The 21,947-nt window shown below is 45.1% G+C and overlaps 1 protein-coding gene across 1 annotated transcript in view; it reads left to right on the forward strand.

Moving 5' to 3' along the window:
- Positions 1-11,541, forward strand: part of LOC115111645 (ankyrin-1-like) — a 75,963-nt gene extending 64,422 nt beyond the window's left edge. Inside the window, exons 41-44 of the mRNA XM_065011588.1 lie at positions 4,514-4,597; positions 5,702-5,845; positions 8,304-8,418; positions 10,660-11,541. Coding sequence (XP_064867660.1) covers positions 4,514-4,597; positions 5,702-5,845; positions 8,304-8,375 — 300 coding nt within the window. The 3' untranslated portion in view covers positions 8,376-8,418; positions 10,660-11,541. The remainder of the gene's footprint in view (positions 1-4,513; positions 4,598-5,701; positions 5,846-8,303; positions 8,419-10,659) is intronic.
- Positions 11,542-21,947: the final 10,406 nt, after the last annotated feature.

Here is a 21,947-nt window from a genome sequence, read left to right on the forward strand (position 1 = left end):
TCCTCCTCCCAGAGTGCTAAGAACCTTGGCGTGATCCTGGACAACACCCTGTCGTTCTCAACTAACATCAAGGCGGTGGCCCGTTCCTGTAGGTTCATGCTCTACAACATCCGCAGAGTACGACCCTGCCTCACACAGGAAGCGGCGCAGGTCCTAATCCAGGCACTTGTCATCTCCCGTCTGGATTACTGCAACTCGCTGTTGGCTGGGCTCCCTGCCTGTGCCATTAAACCCCTACAACTCATCCAGAACGCCGCAGCCCGTCTGGTGTTCAACCTTCCCAAGTTCTCTCACGTCACCCCACTCCTCCGCTCTCTCCACTGGCTTCCAGTTGAAGCTCGCATCCGCTACAAGACCATGGTGCTTGCCTACGGAGCTGTGAGGGGAACGGCACCTCAGTACCTCCAGGCTCTGATCAGGCCCTACACCCAAACAAGGGCACTGCGTTCATCCACCTCTGGCCTGCTCGCCTCCCTACCACTGAGGAAGTACAGTTCCCGCGCAGCCCAGTCAAAACTGTTCGCTGCTCTGGCCCCCCAATGGTGGAACAAACTCCCTCACGACGCCAGGACAGCGGAGTCAATCACCACCTTCCGGAGACACCTGAAACCCCACCTCTTTCAGGAATACCTAGGATAGGATAAAGTAATCCTTCTCACCCCCCTTACTAGATTTAGATGCACTATTGTAAAGTGGCTGTTCCACTGGATGTCTTAAGGTGAACGCACCAATTTGTAAGTCGCTCTGGATAAGAGCGTCTGCTAAATGACTTAAATGTAAATGTAAATGTAATGTAAATGTTTGTTACCTATGTATAGTCACTTCAACCCCACCTGCATGTGCAGATTACTAGCCTGTACCCCTGCACACTGACTCGGTACTGGTGCCCCCTGTATATAGCCTCGTTATTGTTATTCTTACTGTGTTCATTTTTATTATTCGTTTTTAATTTAGCCTACTTGGTCAAATATTTTCTTCTTCTTGAGCTGTGCTGTCGGTTAAGGGCTTGTAAGTAAGCATTTCACGGTAAAGTCTACACTTGTTGTAGTCAGCGCATGTGGCAAATAAAGTTTGATTAGATTTGAACAAGGCACTTAACTCTAATTGCTCCTGTAAGTCTCTTTGGATAAGAGTGTCTCCTAAATGACTAAAATGTAAATGCTGTACAGTAGGACTTGTATGACTACAGTCCAAACCCAGTGACAGAAGGCTATAACTGAATTAGATTGTAAGTACCATAATCCCACTATCCTCTCCTCTCACACACATGCACATACAAACAGAAGGCCAAAGAAGGGCACAAACAGCCTGTCAAGCCAAAAATAGCAGCCCCTGTCACCAGATCCCCAATCCCAGCCCATCACACGTGGCATCTAGCATTCTGGCACTGCACCAGAGCACCCTAAAGGACACTGCACCAGAGCACCCTAAAGGACAGCTCAAATTTGCGATGCAATGAGAGAGCAAAAGGGGCTGTTTCAGTCTCTATGGGCTATCCCTGGTACGAAGTTATATTGGGACTGCCAGGTTATATTGGGACTGCCAGTGTGTTGGAACAGTAAGAACAGACTACAACGTTGCCCATAGAGAATAAGTGGCAGGAAATGGTCTTGCTTCTGACAATCTGCATCTTACTGTATTGTTTAAGTAAAATAGATCCCAAACCATTACAGAATAATTATGTGTGGTGGTGGAACATGTACCTACATGCCATTGGAATAATACTATAAGTGTGGAAGTATAGTGTATGGTTGTGTGTACCAGAGTATAGTATGAGTACATGAGGGAGTATAGTATGATTACCTGAGGGAGTATACTATGAGTACATGAGGGAGTATAGTATGATTACCTGAGGGAGTATACTATGAGTACCTGAGGGAGTATACTATGAGTACCTGAGGGAGTATACTATGGTTACCTGAGGGAGTATACTATGAGTACCTGAGGGAGTATACTATGAGTGCCTGAGGGAGTATACTATGGTTACCTGAGGGAGTATACTATGAGTACCTGAGGGAGTATACTGTAGTGTGAATACCTGAGGGAGGCCTGTTGGTCAGGGTGCAAGTCTGTTATTCTCACTCTCAGCCTCTCAGCCTGACAGAGCAGAGCTCCTCTCTGGAGCAGCCAGAAATATTTAAAGACTACAGATCACATGGCTGGGATATAGAGAGGGAGCGGGGGGTGAAGGGTTGTTTTTGGAAGCACGGAGGAGAGAGAGAGAGAGCGAAGGAACGAAAGAGAGAGGGAGGGAGAGGAAATAGAAGCCTCCCAAGGTTGCAGCCGCCTAGATTTGATGGCATGGGTCAGCCATTCCTACTGACCAGCTGACAGACGGAGAGAGAGAGGGAGACGGAGCCAGAGAAAGAAGGAACAGGGTCTAGTGGAGTAGAGCTTGCTGAAGAAGGGACACAAGCGGAGGGAGAGAAAGAAGGACAAGATGCCAGCCCTGTTGAGAGGAGAGAAGGCCTGAGGGTGCAGCTGTTGCCCCAGAAAAACGGAGAGAAGTGTCGTGGATAGACGGCGAGAGCCTGCACAGACGTGTCTGTGTTAGTGTCTGTGTTAGTGTGTGTGGGTGGGCGTGTAGTTGGGTGTGTGAGAGTGGGTGTGTCGTGCGCTCCACTGGGTTGGTGGGTTGCTTTGAGAGTTTGCAGAGGTAGAAGCTTGGAGGGGCTGTGAGTGATGTGGGCCCTGGTGACTGAGCTGCTCTTCAGCTTTGTGCTGCTGGCCTTCCTGGTGATCAGCGGTCAGAATGTGATGCATATAGCCAGCGGCTCCCTGCGCTCTGTGCTCACCTATGTGCACGCTGCGCTAGACCGTGAGCTGGGCGAGGCCGAGGGTGTGGCCGACGAAGAGGAGAACGTCACCACCCGCGTGGTCCGCCGCAGGGTCATTCTCAAGGTACCCAACAGAGAGGGGAGGGGAGGAGGGGCGAGGGGCGAGGGGGTAGGATGAGAGAGAGAATTGACTGGCAATGGAACAAAATAATGAAGGAGAGTGTAACAAACAGTGTGTGTGTGTGTGTGTGTGTGTGTGTGTGCGTGCGTGCGTGCGTGCGTGCGTGCGTGCGTGCGTGCGTGCGTGCGTGCGTGTGTGTGTATTTGATTTGTGCATAGATGATGAATATACAGGATGCACGATATAACTACTTTGCAACAACAACATTAGTTTTAAAGTATTTTCAAGCAACTTTCTGGATCATATTGTTCATACTGTATTCCGCCAGGTGAGATAGAATAGTAACAGAGGGAGGGGAGGACAAAACTAAGAATGGTCAAACCATAGACCTACAGTTGAGACCCATTTAGACTGTAGATACACTGTACGGGCCTTGTACGTGCTGTGACCCATTTAGACTGTAGATACACTGTACAGGCCTTGTACGTACTGTGACCATAGACCTACAGTTGAGACCCATTTAGACTGTAGATACACTGTACGGGCCTTGTACGTGCTGTGACCCATTTAGACTGTAGATACACTGTACAGGCCTTGTACGTGCTGTGACCATAGACCTACAGTTGAGACCCATTTAGACTGTAGATACACTGTACAGGCCTTGTACGTGCTGTTGAGCTGTGAATGGCTCAACCTGTGTGGTGTATAAACCTATGAACTCAGTCTCTAATCTCTCTACCATCTTCATGGTCCTATTCTCCCCCCTCCCTCCAGCCCTCTCTTGGTCTCAACACCTTTGATAAAAAAATCCTTACTCTATGGATTGTGGGGGATAGGGCAGACTTCAGCCATGGTGCTGTGTTCAATAGTTTCAATTGCGGGACCTTTTGATCTTATAAATAGCTGTACTGGCGCCTCCAATGTTATTAGGAGTAATAGTTGTAATCTTATGAACCTCATCAACTCTGATTGTATTAGTGCTAACACCACAGCAGTCCCATTAGTGATCCCCTGACCAGTTACCATTTCCATGTATGTATGTATGTATGTATGTATGTATGTATGTATGTATGTATGTATGTATGTATGTATGTATGTATGTATGTATGTATGTATGTATGTATGTATGTATGTATGTATGTATGTATGTATCTATCTATGTATCTATGTATGTATCTATGTATCTATGTATCTATGTATCTCTCTCTCTCTCTCTCTCTCTTGTTTGGGGTTGGTGACAGTGGCTAAATGATGAGACTCACTCTGGGGGGCTATTTTAAAGTGCTCTAGATTCCAGCACCCTTTTCGTTCTGTATGCTGACTCCTGGTTTTCTCTCGGAGTCGTTCCCCAATTCATACTTACAAACTCATAGGTGTGACATTAATGTCTGTGGAAAAGTTGTTGGCCAATCAAGTATTTGGATCCAATCTTTCTGGTAGTATTGACTGGTCCCTTTTGTAATGTTAATGTAGAGTATGTGGTTTTGGACTCCTTACTGTTGATGAGTTTGCCATTCATCTATGAGCAGATGTGTGTGACGGTACAGTATACCGTGTGTATTTCAGTATGACAGTATTGTTTAGTGATGTTCAGTACATGTTGTCTGTCCCGTAGGGTGACGAGGCCAAGGATCTCCCAGGGGAACAAGTGAGCGAGGAGCAGTTCACAGACGAGCACGGAAACATCGTCACCAAGAAGGTCAGATATCTATCCCAGCATGCCTCTCTCTACTCTACAGCCCTGCACTGTGGCTTATCTACCAGTTCCCCCCTGTTACTATTCATGTTCAACTCACTACACTCATCCTCATAGAAATGATTATTAAATTGATAATCAAGAACCATCACGTTCATCGTCATGCCTTGATTTATTCCAATGTCATGACTGTAATCACGACATGGGAAAATGATCCCTGTCTTGCTCTCACAGGTATCACAGTCATGTTTAGTTGCTGTATGAATGGTTGTGGGTTGTAGATTTAATAAGGAGGGGGTTGAAAGGTTGTGGGTTGTAGATTTAATAAGGAGGGGGTTGAAAGGTTGTGGGTTGTAGATTTAATAAGGATGGGGTTGAAAGGTTGTGGGTTGTAGATTTAATAAGGAAGGGGTTGAAAGGTTGTGGGTTGTAGATTTAATAAGGATGGGGTTGAAAGGTTGTGGGTTGTAGATTTAATAAGGATGGGGTTGAAAGGTTGTGGGTTGTAGATTTAATAAGGATGGGGTTGAACGGTTGTGGGTAGTAGATTTAATAAGGATGGGGTTGAAAGGTTGTGGGTTGTAGATTTAATAAGGATGGGGTTGAAAGGTTGTGGGTAGTAGATTTAATAAGGATGGGGTTGAAAGGTTGAGGGTTGTAGATTTAATAAGGATGTGGTTGAAAGGTTGTGGGTTGTAGATTTAATAAGGAGGGGGTTGAAAGGTTGTGGGTTGTAGATTTAATAAGGGTGGGGTTGAAAGGTTATGGGTTGTAGATTTAATAAGGATGGGGTTGAAAGGTTGTGGGTTGTAGATTTAATAAGGATGGGGTTGAAAGGTTGTGGGTGGTGGGTGGTGTTTTTAGTAAGGATGGGGTTGAAAGGTTGTGGGTGGTGTTTTTAGTAAGGATGGGATGGATAAGGATACATATAACCAGAACAGTGTTTTATAATGAACATTAAGTCCCTTAATGGTACACAGGGAGAACCCAAAAGAGTACCAATCTCTCCTTCTTAAGCTCTCTTTCCCACCACCCTCCCTCATCCTCTCATCCTCCTCTCCCTCCCTCCCCTGTGTGTGTGTGTGCGTGTGCGTGCGTGCGGTGCAGATTGTACGGAAGGTGGTGCGCCGGGGGAAGGGCTCAGGTGACGAGGGGGGTCAGGAGCGGTCAGTATGCGTGGATGGCTCTCTGCAGGATGAGCTGGAGGCTGAGGCGGAGCAGTTCATGAACTACGCCGTCCTGAGCAGCAAGGTGGGCCACTGACCTGCATCAGCCAGGCCACACTCACCTGGGCTAATGTACAAGAGGCTGAGACTCTAAACAAACTCATTCATCTGTCATAAATAGAGCATTGATTCACAGTTAAAGTAGACTGAGACTAACTTGACCATACAGGGCCCATCAGGGTCAATCTGTAAACTTCCCTGAATTTATATAGGTACTCAATGTAGCAATCAACCACTAGAGAAGATGACAAGGGTGTGGCTGGGAACTACGATCTCTTTACTCTGCTGGGATCAGCAGTATAGATTGCTCTGTTAGTCCAAAGTAGACCACAGTGGGCTAAACCTGCATGGACTGTGTCGTGTGAATGGGATGTGTGTGTGTGTGTTTGTAATTTAGATCAACCTGTGTTGTCATTCCCCATCCTCCTAGCTACAAAGAAACTGAAAGAAATATTGATTTTGTGTGAGTGTCCTCATGCTGTATTTTGTATCCAACTTGCAAGCATTACTCATCTGTGCTTCATTTCCCCCATCATGTCCACCCTCTCCATCCTGACCTGCATGTAGGACCATCCAAAAAATCCACAACTGCATCCTGCTCTGATAGCTTGCACTGTCTCTCTGCGTTGGCTGAAACAACAAACTAATGCTTCCAGGTTTCATAACAGCAGTCAGTTCTGATATCTGCTCTGTCTCCAGTCAGTACATAGATGGATGGCTCTTTCTCTCCAGTTGATATTAATGTCTGGGTGTTGGTTGGTTGCTCTTGATGTGCTAATGCAATGAGGTCCGTTCTCTCTCCTTCAGTAACCCACATTGACTGACTATCTATCTGTCTTCTCTGCCCACCTCCATTCAAAGTCTCTATAGTCCATAACTATGACTGTGTGCTCCCTCCAACCTGCAGTACTCTATTCCATGTCAATGTTTCTGATGCTTCTCTCTTTTCTATTTTCCTGTCTGTTTTTCCAATCCCCACCCCATCTCTCTTGGCTTGGCTGTCTTTCCATTATCTCTCTTCTCTTGAATTGACTCCTTTCCTCTCCTTTTCTTGTCTTCCCGTCAACTCTCTCGCTTCGCTCATTACCTCAATTGTCACTTTTAACCTCTTCTCCTCTCCACCCTTGTCTCTTCATACACCTCTTCACCTCATCCGTATCTTTCACCTCTCACACACTGTGCCATTGCTCCCTCTCCCTCCTCTATCTCTCCCTCTCTCCTGATTCCCTCTCTGTCCTCCACATCTTTTTGTTCTCCTACTACTTCTCCTTCACTTCTACTTCCACCTCTCCCTCTTACTCTCATCCTCTCCGCCACCTGTCTGTCCCTCCTCGCCCTCCTACTCTCATCCTCTCCTCTACCTGTCTCTGTCCCTCCTCTCCCTCCTACTCTCATCCTCTTCTCTACCTGTCTCTGTCCCTCCTCTCCCTCCTACTCTCATCCTCTTCTCTACCTGTCTCTGTCCCTCCTCTCCCTCCTACTCTCATCCTCTTCTCTACCTGTCTCTGTCCCTCCTCTCCCTCCTACTCTCATCCTCTCCGCCACCTGTCTGTCCCTCCTCGCCCTCCTACTCTCATCCTCTCCTCTACCTGTCTCTGTCCCTCCTCTCCCTCCTACTCTCATCCTCTTCTCTACCTGTCTCTGTCCCTCCTCTCCCTCCTACTCTCATCCTCTTCTCTACCGGTCTCTGTCCCTCCTCTCCCTCCTACTCTCATCCTCTCCTCCACCTGTCTCTGTCCCTCCTCTCGCTCCTACTCTCATCCTCTCCTCCACCTGTCTCCGTCCCTCCTCTCCCTCCTACTCTCATCCTCTCCTCCACCTGTCTCTGTCCCTCCTCTCCCTCCTACTCTCATCCTCTCCTCCACCTGTCTCTGTCCCTCCTCTCCCTCCTACTCTCATCCTTTTCTCTACCTGTCTCTGTCCCTCCTCTCCCTCCTACTCTCATCCTCTCCGCCACCTGTCTGTCCCTCCTCGCCCTCCTACTCTCATCCTCTCCTCTACCTGTCTCTGTCCCTCCTCTCCCTCCTACTCTCATCCTCTTCTCTACCTGTCTCTGTCCCTCCTCTCCCTCCTACTCTCATCCTCTTCTCTACCGGTCTCTGTCCCTCCTCTCCCTCCTACTCTCATCCTCTTCTCTACCTGTCTCTGTCCCTCCTCTCCCTCCTACTCTCATCCTCTTCTCCACCTGTCTCCGTCCCTCCTCTCCCTCCTACTCTCATCCTCTCCTCCACCTGTCTCTGTCCCTCCTCTCCCTCCTACTCTCATCCTCTCCTCCACCTGTCTCCGTCCCTCCTCTCCCTCCTACTCTCATCCTCTCCTCCACCTGTCTCTGTCCCTCCTCTCCCTCCTACTCTCATCCTCTCCTCCACCTGTCTCTGTCCCTCCTCTCCCTCCTACTCTCATCCTTTTCTCTACCTGTCTCTGTCCCTCCTCTCCTTTGCCTCTGCCCCTGGCTCTCCCCTTGCACCCCCTCCCTGATGTAGCCTGATATTGTGGATGTGAAGAAGGGTGCTCAGATAGTGAAATGTGCCAGTCTGCGGAGAGTAAAGCAGTGAGGGAAGCATGCAGACAGAGTGGCAGAGCGACATGTGCCCGCAGGTACGGGACTGACTGACCCACTGAGACCTCTCACCTGGGTTATGGCTCCTTCATTTAATCCTGCCTCTCTGTCTGGATTAAATAGGCCTGATGTTGTTACAGTAATTCAGTACTAATGACATTGAGCTAATTGTAGCACTACAGTGCAGAGTGACATTTGATGTGGCTTGAACTATATCATTGGCATTTGATGCAACTACTGTGCATTAATATGTTACAGTATGACTGTGGGGTGGCATTGATTTAGTAGATTCACATTTAATATTAAAACTAAGTCTAGTTGAGCGGTAACGCTCTCAACTCTGTACTACACATTCTGTATCCCTCGGCAACAGAGGTATGAGTCCCGACTCGACCATTCCTGTCTATGCCCTTAAACATTCCTATCTTTGTCCTCTTCATCGTCTATCTCTCCCTATCTAGTTCTAGATGTTCTATCAGAAAATAATGAAATAGGAAAGGTTGACCGGACCTCCCGATCTTCTTACCCAGATGCCTCGTTACATATGGCTTTATAAGATAGTATATTAGTGTGTAGTGTTTTGCTGTAGATGAGTATCAGTGTGTCAAATACAGTTGGATGTATAGCACAGCTGTTGTCATACTGTCCTAGGAGAGTCTAAACTACAGCAGATTCTGTGGTCAGTATGTATAGATTGTGTTACAGTAGGTATTCAGCAGGGTGTGAAGGGGAGGTTCAATGGCTGTCCTTATGTGGTGGCGTAGTACTAATGCTGTACATGTCTGACTGGGTTTACAGTAGGTCTAGCTACATGCAGTATGTTTATGTTGGTGCTGACTGTTGTACCTATTACAGATAGCATTGCATGTGGCTCTCCACTACCAAAGGGTGCTGGGGATCCAGCATGTTTTCATAGGTCAAAGTTGACAGGCCAGTTGTTCTTTCAAATTAAACTATCTGGGTCAACTGTGTGTGTGTGTGTGTGTGTGTGTGTGTGTGTGTGTGTGTGTGTGTGTGTGTGTGTGCTCGCGCATGCGTGCATTCATGTGTGCCCCTTACTCTGACGTATAAGACACACCCAGACGAGAAACAGGTCCCATGCATGGAATGCAGTAGCCTTAAATTCAGATTGCTGCCATTTCAGACCGGAGACGGCACCAACTACTACACTCAGATTTCACTTTGATTAGCAAGACAGATCTTGACAAAACATTTACATTATAAACAGAACAATGACCAATGACTTGACTGACAATGCACAACACTTTCTTAAAGTAGGAGAAATAGAGCTCCCCAGAGCAGTATATACTGTATACTCTGAGTACACGAAACATTAAGGACGCCCACTCTTTCCATGGCATAGACTGACCAGGTGAAAGGTATGATCTCTTATTGATGTCACTTGTTAAATCCACTTCAATCCATGTAGATGAAAGGTAGGAGACGGTCTCCCTTTCCTGCCGTCATATGACCTAGTGGCCTCATGGGGAGAATGTTATTCATATTTTTTCATAATTAATAGACAGAAAAAAAACATACACAGAAAAACCTGTTTCTACAGTTTTGTTATGTGATGTATATAAAGTGTAATATCGGGATGCAAACTTATAATTGAATACATTTAAACTCTATAGCTGGCACGGGTAGATGTCTTCTTTTTTTCAAGACCATACATATGTGTGTGAGGTGTATACTTTTGTTTCAAACAGGATTTGTTTAAGACAACAACAAAACCACTCTGTGTCCCTGATTTAACCCACTGCAGTAAAAGGTTAAAGAGGAGTTTTTAAGCCTTGAGACAATTGAGACATTGTGTATGTGTGCCATTCAGAGGGTGAATCGGCAAGACAAAATATTTAAGTGCCTTTGAACAGAGTATGTTAGTAGGTGCCAGGCGCACCGGTTTGTGTCAAGAACTGCAACGCTGCTGGGTTTTTCACGCTCAACAGGTAATCCCTAATGTTTGGTATACTCAGTGTATAAGACTACAAGACAGTGTTTCTAGAGTCCCCTATTTCCATGCTTGAAAGGAAGGTTGCGGTACATTTTCTCTTTATCCAAGGACAGTTGTAAGACAAGCTCTGACCGTGTTTTGGCTGTGTTTGTGTGTGTATGTATTTATAGACAGGTATGCCTACTCACATTTACTGATTCGTCTCTGGGTTCTTGATTTGTGCACCCTGCATGCCGATCCAACAGAACTGTTTGGTCTGATTCTCTACACACTGATGGGAACCTTGTCCTTGCTCCATATTAACCTCTGTTCTCTTGCCCTCCAGGATTTGAGCCCCACACCAAAACAATCCTACTTAGACACATGACCGGCGGCAGGTGACAGGAGGAATGAAGAGGAGGAGAATAATGGAGAGAAAATAAGAGAGATTGGAACGAACGAAACACTAACTTCATAATAACAACAACCACCACGGCAAAGCCGACGATCACGAGAGCGAAGTGGATTTACTCCTAGTTTTCTTACCTTTTTAAAAAAAGAAACAATCCAAAAATGTCAACTACTAGGCTAGGTGCATGATTTCATATAAAACAAAACCAAACACAGACAACAAAAAAATAGCAACCAAAACGTGCTTCCTGTTATATGTATCAGCATGAATGACTGCTGGCGCATGGCCTGTCTTTCACTACAGTACTAGGGGTTGTGGGGGGGGGGGTCACTCCTGTATTGGATAGGAGGCCATGTTGGGGTGTAGGGCAAGGTGAATATGTCAAAAGTCCCCTTTCTAAAGAAACAGGGCAGTGTTTGTTTGTGAAACTTCTGAAAAGGGAGGCTGTCAAAATACTCCGAATTATCTCTAGGCAACAGGTCACTCTCCCTCCCTGTCACACTGAACAGACTCTTCCAGCAAAACAAAATATTAAATACATCACAGGCTGGTTTCAGCCCTTCACTGTCCCACTCCAGTAGCCTACATTTAGGATATTGGTGTTGTACATTCTATCTGCACTGAAATGCTACGTGACTGAGTGTTACCTGTGTTTTATGTCACCATAACCCTATGTGATGCTAATGATGCTGCTGTTTCAGACACCTAAACGATTCTTCTGCTCTGGTGTTCTGGTTTGGTTAACTCTATGCGTATATGTTCGATATATCTTGAGATCTGGTGGGTATGAGAACAAACAAAACAAACCTCTCTGTCGTTCTGCCTGTTTTATCTGTCCATTTTTGTGTGTCCGGTTATTTGTTATTTTGTGATTTCCATGTGATGCCTCCCTTTGCTGTCGTCATGTCACCTAGAGGGCATTATTGGCTTCAGAGACATTTCACGGTTCTTTGTGTTTTAGAAAGAGGAGGTTCTGTGTTGACTTTCCTCCCCAACCCCACAACCAACCTCCCTGGAGTGGTTTGTGTGCTTCCAGGGTGAATGTAATTGGAGTAAAGGCTGGGGGCAATCATGAGAACGTTGGATAGACCTTTCACCTACCCTGCTATATGTGTGCAGCTATAGTCCAGCTATAGTCCAGTCCTGTCACCACCATCTGTATGTATGTATGCAGCCCACCCACCTCATTCATCTCTACACCCCATCCTCCCTGCACTGCACACCCTGCCCTGCCCTGCCTCCCTCCACTCCCCCAGCCTTTCAGTGTAGATGCAGCAGTCCTGTTCTGTCCCTCTCAATATGGATATTATGTAGCAGTTCTGTTCATTACCAGCAGGGGTCAGAGTCCCCCTAATTAATGTAGCATCTCCCCTCTGGTGTGTCTGTCACACAGCAACAGATTGTCAGTCTGATATCACAGGATATATGCAAGAGGGTTTACAGATCATCTACCCATCTACCCGTCATTCGATAAGGGTATAGAAGTAACTTCACCACTACAGGTAATAATGTAGCACTGGTTAAGCTGGTTACATGTGATAGTCAGTCAGGTAGAGGTGGGTATCTACAGAGATTTGAAAGTGTTGGGATTGTAAGTGTTGCTTGTTTTGTTGGCAACTCTCAGTAGACTAGCGAAGACAACCAGCCACCAATCACTGTGATAAGAAACTGTAATACTGACCCACAACTGTGAGCCCACACAACCCCACCACAAACCTGTCTGAATTCCTCTCGCCCCTCTCCTGATGTCTGTACACCCCTACCCCTTTTCCCATCAGAAATGTATTGTCTGGCGTTTGTTTAAAGGAAAGCAATAACATTGGTCGAAAGAGTAGGTCTTAATATGTGTGTGGGGGGTATAGGCGTTCTAACTACTTTTACCTTAGATGTACTGTCTGATTAGGAGAGATGCCAGAGCCCCAATCAGCCTCCTGCTATCCACTTGACCTGCATGGAACATAAATCACTTCCATGGTGGTTGCACAAAGTAGACAAAGGAGACAAGTTGGTGGACTGAGTTACTGGTTTGCATTATTGGAGAGCTGTTTTTCTTCAAGCGTTTTTCTCCCAGTCCCAACTGTGTTTGGTTTTTGATCTTGTGTGTTTGAAGGTTGGGTGGCAAAGAATAGCCATATTCCCTGAGGTTTATGCAAGCCATCCAAAAGTGTCCACTCATTGTTCTTTTAAGCCTTAATGGCATTCATATTTCATTCTAAGGAGAAATTCTAAAGTGTGTGTTCATGTGTGTGTATGCGAGCTTGTGTGTGTGTGTGTGTGTGTGTGTGATGAGTCCACTGATTGTAAGTACAATTGAGACTGACACCGTACAGCGTCATTTAGTGTTGACAAAATGACAGTGCAGGGTTGAGGGCGGTGAATTGGCATGGGTGTGAAGGTGATACGACACTATTGGTGGACATTAAACCGAGGTTCTCCGGTCCCTACCCTGATTTAAACATGGTTTACAGTAGTGTTACCTCAGTACAGTATACCATCCTACATCATGTAGATTAGCTGTAATGCTCTACATCCTCTTGGCATTGTATCGTAACGGATCTTGATGCATTACATTGCTCATATCGTAGGAAAACGTGTGTCTCAAACACTCCAGAGAGTACATGGACGAACACTCTGCAATAATAATACCCAGACATTGAAATTAGTCTCCAGTCCAGGCCCATGGTTTATCAGCCTCTGTAGCCACAGGTAATGAATGTAAGTTCTTGCTCTGTACATATTAGTTGACTAGGTAGGCTAGACGCCAGACTGTTTAGCCTATCTATTGAACTCAGGATCTGTTGCTGTTTAAGAAACTGTATAACACTGAACACATATGAATAGATATGTCGTCCATATAACCCATCCATGCATAATCAGAACGAGGGAACGAGCAAGAGAAAGAGAGCACGTATAAAAGTCAAGTTGTTGTTTTGAGACATTTGATCATCTATCCCTCCCTCTGCACCATTAATACATATCATGTTTATGACCCCACCTTGACTGGGTCAAAGCTACAGGAGCAGCAGAAAGAGGAATGGTGAAGCACCTCCATGTGACTGCTGAAGGTCGGCTCAGTACGAGCTTCAGGAAAACCAGACATACATACATTATACATTCATTATGCTTCTTAGTTTGGTTTCTGTATCTGGTCATTTGTGTGCACACAGTGTGGGCCTACAGTCTTTATGTCTGGATGTAATGGGGTTGGGTCTGGAGACTTGTGGAGGTGGTAGACAGGGAAAGCAGACTGGGCGATGAGGATCTATGGTTGTAGAGGGGTAGTTAGACAACATCGTGGTTTCACTGACTAGGCTGTATTTTTTTTAAATAGTATTTTTCCTCAACACCGCCCACCCCCGTTCCATCCCCGCTCCCTAAAACCAAAAAGAGATTGAGCCAGTTCTAAGGCTTCCTTCTACACAGTGACAGACTGAGTGGAGTCAAGGAGAGGGAGGACTCAATAGGACTTCAGACCATGGAGGTGACGACATAAACCAACTTCATGCAAAAAATATTAACTGTTGCAAAAACTAGAGAACACATGTATACTCATTTAGAATGGATTGAAGACATTATTCATGCAATAGCATATTACTCAATACTAAGGAATGCACCTGCGCACATGCACAGAAAATGTTTTTAATATAAATGAATATATATAAAATATATGGAAATATATATTTACTTAGAATGCTATGCACCCTTACTTGTCAGCAGGATTATAGTTATTTTATGGATGTACTTTTATCATCATAGCTACCAAGAGACTGTTGAGTTATGGGTAATGCCTGCAACCTGGGAAAAATAGGGGCCTTGTGCGTATTTGAACTTGTTTTGTTTGCTTTTATATTGTTATTGAGAGGTCAAATATGACAAATATATACATGTACAAGCCTTTTAATCAAATGAAATCCGAAGACATCTATAGATCATTTACCCTGTACACCAGCTCAAATCATTTACGAAATAATAAAGAAATGAAATGTCCTTGTGTTTTTATGTGTTTGAGTTTGTATGAGACGAGTCCATCCATGTATTATTTTACACTGTTAATTGCACATGAGTAATATCAATACATCTCACCAGATGGCAGTATAAGCTTGTTTTGTTTTCAACGGCTCTGACGTTTTCACAGCGGGGGTATTCTTTCATAGCAGGAAACATACTGTCTCTGGCATTGAGAAATGAGTTTTATTATCACGAAAGTCCTGTCATGAAAGTCCTGCAGCATTGTGTCCGTAATAGCTCGGAATAATGAATAGGTCCATTTTCCCAAGCATTGCATTCATCGTATAGCTATAATATTTCTAGCATTTTCAAGAACACGTACATTCAAAGACGAGGGAACGAGCAAGAGAGAGAGAGCACATATAAAAGTCAAGTTGTTGTTTTGAGACATTTGATCATCTATCCCTCCCTCTGCACCATTAAAACATATCATGTGTATGACCACACAGACCAGACATATGTACATTATACATTCATTATGCTTCTTCATTGATTGATACCACCTAAATCAGTTTGGCTCAAGCTCACATAGGCTGCGTTTAGACAGGAAGCCCAATTCTGATCCTTTTTTTCCACTATTTGGTCTTTCACCAATCAGATCAGCTCTGAAAAAATATATGTTGAAAAGATGTGATGTGATTGGTCAAAATACCAATTAGTGAAAAAGGGATCCGAATTGGGCTGCCTGTCTAAATGCAGGCTAACCATACTATTTTCCAATTTGGACATGTTACATCCAAGTAACGTTGGAGAGGGAGTTGAGCAGGAATATGTAGTGGTAGATGTGTGGTTGGGAGGGGGGGGTCTGGTAATAGTGAACTTTTACAACCTGTGTAAGAGACTAGAGTTGATGGCTCTTGGGATTGTAGAAGGTCAAGATAGGAGACGGGTGATGTGGTGTGGGGATTGTAATGCCCACAGTGCACTCTGGGGAGGGGCACGGACTGATATAAATAGTGTTGGAGGAACTCTTGGGTGAGAAAGGGCTTGTGTGCCTTAATGATGGGCGGGGAACCAGGATTGACCCAGTAATTGGAACTCAATCTGCTCTGGATCTTACTCGAGATGTAATTGGAAGGCAGATGTACAGTGCCTTCGGAAAGTATTCAGACCCCTTGACTTCTTCCACATTGTGTTACGTTACTGCCTTATTCTACAATTGATTAAATAAAACATTTTCCTCAGCAATCTACACACAATACCCCATAATGACATTGCAAAAACAGGTTTTAAGACATTTTTGCGCATTTATTAAAAATAAAAAACAGAAATAACGTATTTACATAAGTATTCAGACCCTTTGCTATGAGACTCGAAATTGATCTCAGGTGCATCCTGTTGCCATTGATCCTCCTTGAGATGTTGTTACAACTTGATTGGAGTCCACCTGTGGTAAATTCAATTGATTGGCCAGGATTTGGAAAGGCACACACCTGTCTATAGTTGACAGTGCATGTCAGAGCAAAACCCAGGCCATGAGGTCGAAGGAATTGTCCATAGAGCTCCGAGATAGGATTGTGTCGAGGTGACCAAGAACCCGATGGTCACTTTGACAGAGCTCTAGACTTCCTCTGTGGAGATGGAAGAACCTTCCAGAAGGACAACCATCTCAGCAACACTCCACCAATCAGGCCTTTATGGTAGAGTGGCCAGATGAAAGCCACTCCTCGGTAAAAGGCACATGACAGCCCGCTTGGAGTTTGCCATAAGGCACCTAAAGAATCTCTTCTCTGATGAAACCAAGATTCAACTCTTTGGCCTGAATGGGAAGCGTCACATCTGGGGAAACCTGGCACCATCCCTACGGTGAAGCATGGTGGTGGCAGCATCATGCTGTGGGGATGTTTTTCAGCGGCAGGGACTGGGAGACTAGTCAGGATCGAGGCAAAGATGAACGGAGCAAAGTCATGGGAGATCCTTGATGAGGACCTCAGAACGGGGTGAAGGTTCACCTTCCAATAGGACAACAACCCTATGCACACAACCAAAAACATGAGTGGCTTTGGGACAAGTCTCTGAATGTCCTTGAGTGGCCCAGCCAGAGCCTGGACTTGAACCCAATCAAACATCTCTGGAGAGACTTGAAAATAGCTGTGTAGTGACACTCCCCATCCAACCTGACAGAGCTGGAGAGGATCTGCATAGAAGAATGGGAGAAACTCCCCAAATACAGGTGTGACAAGCTTGTAGCGTCATACCCCCATAAAACCTGATGCTGTAATCGCTGCCAAAGGTGCTTCAACAAAGTACTGGGTAAAGGGTCTGAATACTTATGTAACTGTGGTATTTCCGTTTATATATATATATATATATATATATATGGGTACAGGGGGGAGAAGGGGTAAGGCAGGTGATACCTATGGGCACAGGGGTGAGAAGGGGGAAGGCAGGGGATTCCTATGGGTACAGAGGGGAGAAGGGGGAAGGCAGGTGATTCCTATGGGTACAGGGTGGAGAAGGGGGAAGGCAGGTGATTCCTATGGGTACAGGGGGGAGAAAGAGTAACGCAGTTCCCTGGTGGACTGAAGAGTGCAGAGAAGCTGTGAAAATTAGGAACAGGGCTTTCAGTATTAACAAGCATAAGCAGTATTAAGGAGGACCATTAGGACAGCTAAGAGGACTACTCCAGTGGAAGAGGTATGGGGGATGATTAAGAGGATGAGTGAGGTCAGAGTAGATTGGGATCTCCCTGTGCTGCAGTGAGAGTCATGGAGAAGGCAGAGATGTTATCCCAGGCATTTGTGAAAGTCCACAGCTCAAATAATTTAAAGGACGAGGGACAGCGTGGAAACGAGAGGGTCAGAGGAGAGCATCCAGGGATCCTGGATCAGAGAGAGGTGGTGAAGGATGCATTGAATGTTCCTTTTACGTTGGGTGAGATTAAGAGAGCAATAGCTAAAGCTGAGGTAACATCTCCTGGGAAGGATGAGATGTGTTACATCGCGATGGCTCGTCTCAGTGACACTGCAATGGGAAAAGTATTGGGCCCTGACAATAAGGTGTGGCAGGAAGGGAAGCTGCCTGACAGTTGGAAGCAGGCAGTAGTGGTGCCGATACGGAAATCAGGGAAAGGCCCTACTTATCCATCAAGTTATAAGCCGATAGCTTTGACATCTCATGTCTGTAAACGAGGCCTAATGTCATCAGATCAAGGTGGGTTCAGGAAAGGCAGGGGAACGATGGATCATGTACTGTGTCTACAGTCAGCCATACGGAAGGCACAGGCAAATAAGGAGGTGTTTTCTTCGATGTAGAGAAGGCCTATGATATGATTTGGAAGGAGGGCCTGCTCATCAAAGTGGATAGCATGGGGGTTGGAGGATTTCCTTTTTGGACAATCAATACAAGTGAAGGTGGGGAGCTCTATGTCAGAAAGTTATGAGGTAGATAATGGTACCCTCCAGGGAAGTGCGATTAGTACTTTGTTGTTCTCCATTATGATTGATTGTGTATTCTCCCAGGTGAGACCAGATACTGGGAGGTCATTGTTTGCGGGTGACTGGGCATTGTGGAAGACAGGGAGCAATATTCTCCATAGTCTTACAGCCGGAAGCGATCAGAGAAGTTGAACAGTGGTCCCTCGAGTGGGGCTTCAAGTTCTCAGTTGAGAAAACAGACTGTTTTTTACTAGAAGGAAGGTTGGGGAGGAAATATGCCTAAAGTTGTATGGGAGGAAACGCGGAGGAATCTGAAGAGGGTAGGAGTGTTTAGGTTTCTGGGGGTCAGGTATATTGACACTGAGAGTACATGGGCAGAACATATTAACAGAGTAGTTATTAAAGGAAATAAAAGATTGAATGTGATGTGTTGCCTGTTAGGAATGGTGTGGGGGGGGGGGGATAGAATGGTGTTGAATATTTTATATATAGCGCTACCAAGGGCATCACTGGACTATAGCAGTGTAGCATGTGGATCAGCAGCTCGCTCCTACATCTCTAAAAAAAACTAGCTGTAATCCAGGCTCAAGCTCTAACAATATTTTTATTTTATTTTATTTTTTATTTCACCTTTATTTAACCAGGTAAGCAAGTTGAGAACAAGTTCTCATTTACAATTGCGACCTGGCCAAGATAAAGCAAAGCAGTTCGACACATACAACGACACAGAGTTACACATGGAGTAAAACAAACATACAGTCAATAATACAGTAAAAAAACAAGTCTATATACAATGTGAGCAAATTAGGTGAGAAGGGAGGTAAAGGCAAAAAAGGCCATGGTGGCAAAGTAAATACAATATAGCAAGTAAAACACTGGAATGGTAGTTTTGCAATGGAAGAATGTGCAAAGTAGAAATAAAAATAATGGGGTGCAAAGGAGCAAAATAAATAAATTAATTAAATACAGTTGGGAAAGAGGTAGTTGTTTGGGCTAAATTATAGGTGGGCTATGTACAGGTGCAGTAATCTGTAAGATGCTCTGACAGTTGGTGCTTAAAGCTAGTGAGGGAGATAAGTGTTTCCAATTTAAGAGATTTTTGTAGTTCGTTCCAGTCATTGGCAGCAGAGAACTGGAAGGAGAGGCGGCCAAAGAAAGAATTGGTTTTGGGGGTGACTAGAGAGATATACCTGCTGGAGCGTGTGCTACAGGTGGGAGATGCTATGGTGACCAGCGAGCTGAGATAAGGGGGGACTTTACCTAGCAGGGTCTTGTAGATGACATGGAGCCAGTGGGTTTGGCGACGAGTATGAAGCGAGGGCCAGCCAACGAGAGCGTACAGGTCGCAATGGTGGGTAGTATATGGGGCTTTGGTGACAAAACGGATTGCACTGTGATAGACTGCATCCAATTTGTTGAGTAGGGTATTGGAGGCTATTTTGTAAATGACAATATGTTGTGTAGCAGTCAGAACCTCCCTGTTGGCAGAGCTGGAGGTAGAGTTGGGGTAGGTGCAAACAACAACAACTAACCATGACATATTGGGTCAATCTTCAAGGACATAAGGTTACACATCCTGTCAAAGAAAAGTGCTCCTAGAGTGCTGGGACCATGAACGAGATCTGAATACAAATGTTTGGTGCATAGGTAATGTCATGGCGAGAGATAGGACTGTTGGGGAAGGAGTTCAGCCCCTCTTCCTGCTATCCCACCTTGGTTGCTCCCTCAGCCAATGATAGAATGATAGACCTAGAGATGCTTGACAGGGTAAGAGCTGGTGAGGAAAGAGTAGATCCAGTAAATGTTTTAAGTGAACATTTAAGAACTCAATACTATGCTGTCTTGAATATAGTCACTGATGGATCTAAGGACCATAAAACACGGAGGACAGGTGCAGCTTTTAGTGTTCCTGAATTTAAAGGTGGCAGTGACAAAAAGAGCAACAGATCGTTTATGCGTATACGCAATGGAGTTGCTGGCCATACTATTGGCTGAAGAGTGGGTGGAGACCAGACAGGGTAATCATCTACTCTGACTCATGTGCAGTACTGATGAGCTTAAATTCATTTGTGTCACGGGGGAGACAAGATTGAGATTTTGCAGGGCCTGTTTAGGGTGAAACAGACGAGGATATTTGTGATGTTCCTCTGGGTACCAGCTCATGTGGGAGTAGAGGGGAATGAGGTGGTGGATCTTCTCGCCAAGCAGGCTCTCAAACATCCTAATGTTGATATTGAAATGTTAATCAGTAAAGCAGAATCCAAGGGGTTTAAAAGAACAGTGGTTATAAACAAATGGCAAGAGTTGTGGAACAGAGAGGGAAAGGGAAGACACCTGGATATGATACAGGAAGAGGTGGAGGCAGGGAGGTCCTCAGGTCGAGAGAGAAGGGAGGAAAGTGTAACACACATGGCTCAGTACATTGAAATTGGTGGGGAAACATCTGACTGGGAGGTGTGATCACTGTCAGGAGGAGATGGAGATGTGCTATTTCAGTGCCAGCAATATGGGAGGGAAGAGAGCGATTGTTGTTAGATTTAATGAGTAAGAGTGTTGAAGAGTCAAGCTTAAGTGAACTGCTGGGAAAATCTTCAGGGGTTGTAGTATTTAATTGTGTATTTCGAGAATAATGGGTAGGAGCTTAGCACTGTTGAGTGCTACATCCCAAGGGGTTTGTGCTGATTGTACGGAGATTGTATCAGCCGGTTTAATGGCGTCCTTTGAGAAGGCAAGAACAAGATGTATGTCAGGAGAAATGCAGTATTATCATAAGGAGACTGGAATATGGAGGAGGAGTGGAGGGAAAAAGAGAGGCAGAGGAGGACTAAGAGAGAGAGGGAGGAAGAGTGTGAGTCAGTTAAGAATGGTAGAAAAAAGGGAGATTGTTTGTTGAAGAATGGTAGAAAGTGTAAGCAGAGTTAGCTGAAGACAGGAGGAGAAATTGAAGTGAATGAGGGCAGTAGGTGTAGTGAAGTTCTCGGAACCGAGACTTGCACCGAGGGTCAGGATAAAGATGAGTCTAACAGTAGGAGTGAAGTTTTTGGAAAAAGTGGACCCTTGCCTTTTGGCTCATCCATTTGTGGTTTCAGGGTGGGTGAAAACAGAGTTGGGTGCTGTGGAATCGGTGAGGGTAACCAGAAGGGGTCTTGTGACAATTGTTTGTGTTTCTGCTGATCAGAGGGAGAAGGTGCTCCGCGTTAAACGAATGGGGGCAAGAAATGTGACAGGGTGGCGTGAGTGGTGAAACAGAAGAGTCATTGTCTGTTCTTTTGAGTTTTGATGTTGATTCTTTGCCCGACAAAGTGATGTTAGGATGTATAAGTTATCCTGTACGAGCTTTTGTGCCAGATACTTTACGATGTTACAGGTAACAAGCTTATGGGCATGTGTTAGCAGGAATGTGTAGCATTGGGGAAAGTAGTATAGGTGACATCTATTTCAGTAAGATTGGATTTTTAGCATTTATAGCAATGGTTATCAGCTGTTCTGCAGGGATGGAACATAGGTCACAGAATATTGAGGTTGTGGTGGCAGCTGCAGAGAGCTATTTGGGTGTGTGAGACTTGACATCAGAACAGGTACAGGATGTGTTAAGTGGTGGTGTCCCATCCTTTCAGGTTGTTGGCCTGAGGTAGGACTAAATATAATTAAATAGTGGAGTAGGGTGGTGTTATTTTTTTATTATTGTTATTTAATTTTTTGTGAGGGTATTTGTTAAAAATTTAAAATACAATTTTGAGCAAAGCATAAGGGTGTTGTACTCCAGTCTAGCGGCGGTAATGCAACATTTATTGGATGCCGACCGCGGTTAAACCTCATCAAAGACGAAGAAGATCT

Source organism: Oncorhynchus nerka, linkage group LG27 (genome assembly GCF_034236695.1).
Source record: "Oncorhynchus nerka isolate Pitt River linkage group LG27, Oner_Uvic_2.0, whole genome shotgun sequence".
In the NCBI taxonomy this organism is placed as follows: domain Eukaryota; kingdom Metazoa; phylum Chordata; class Actinopteri; order Salmoniformes; family Salmonidae; genus Oncorhynchus; species Oncorhynchus nerka.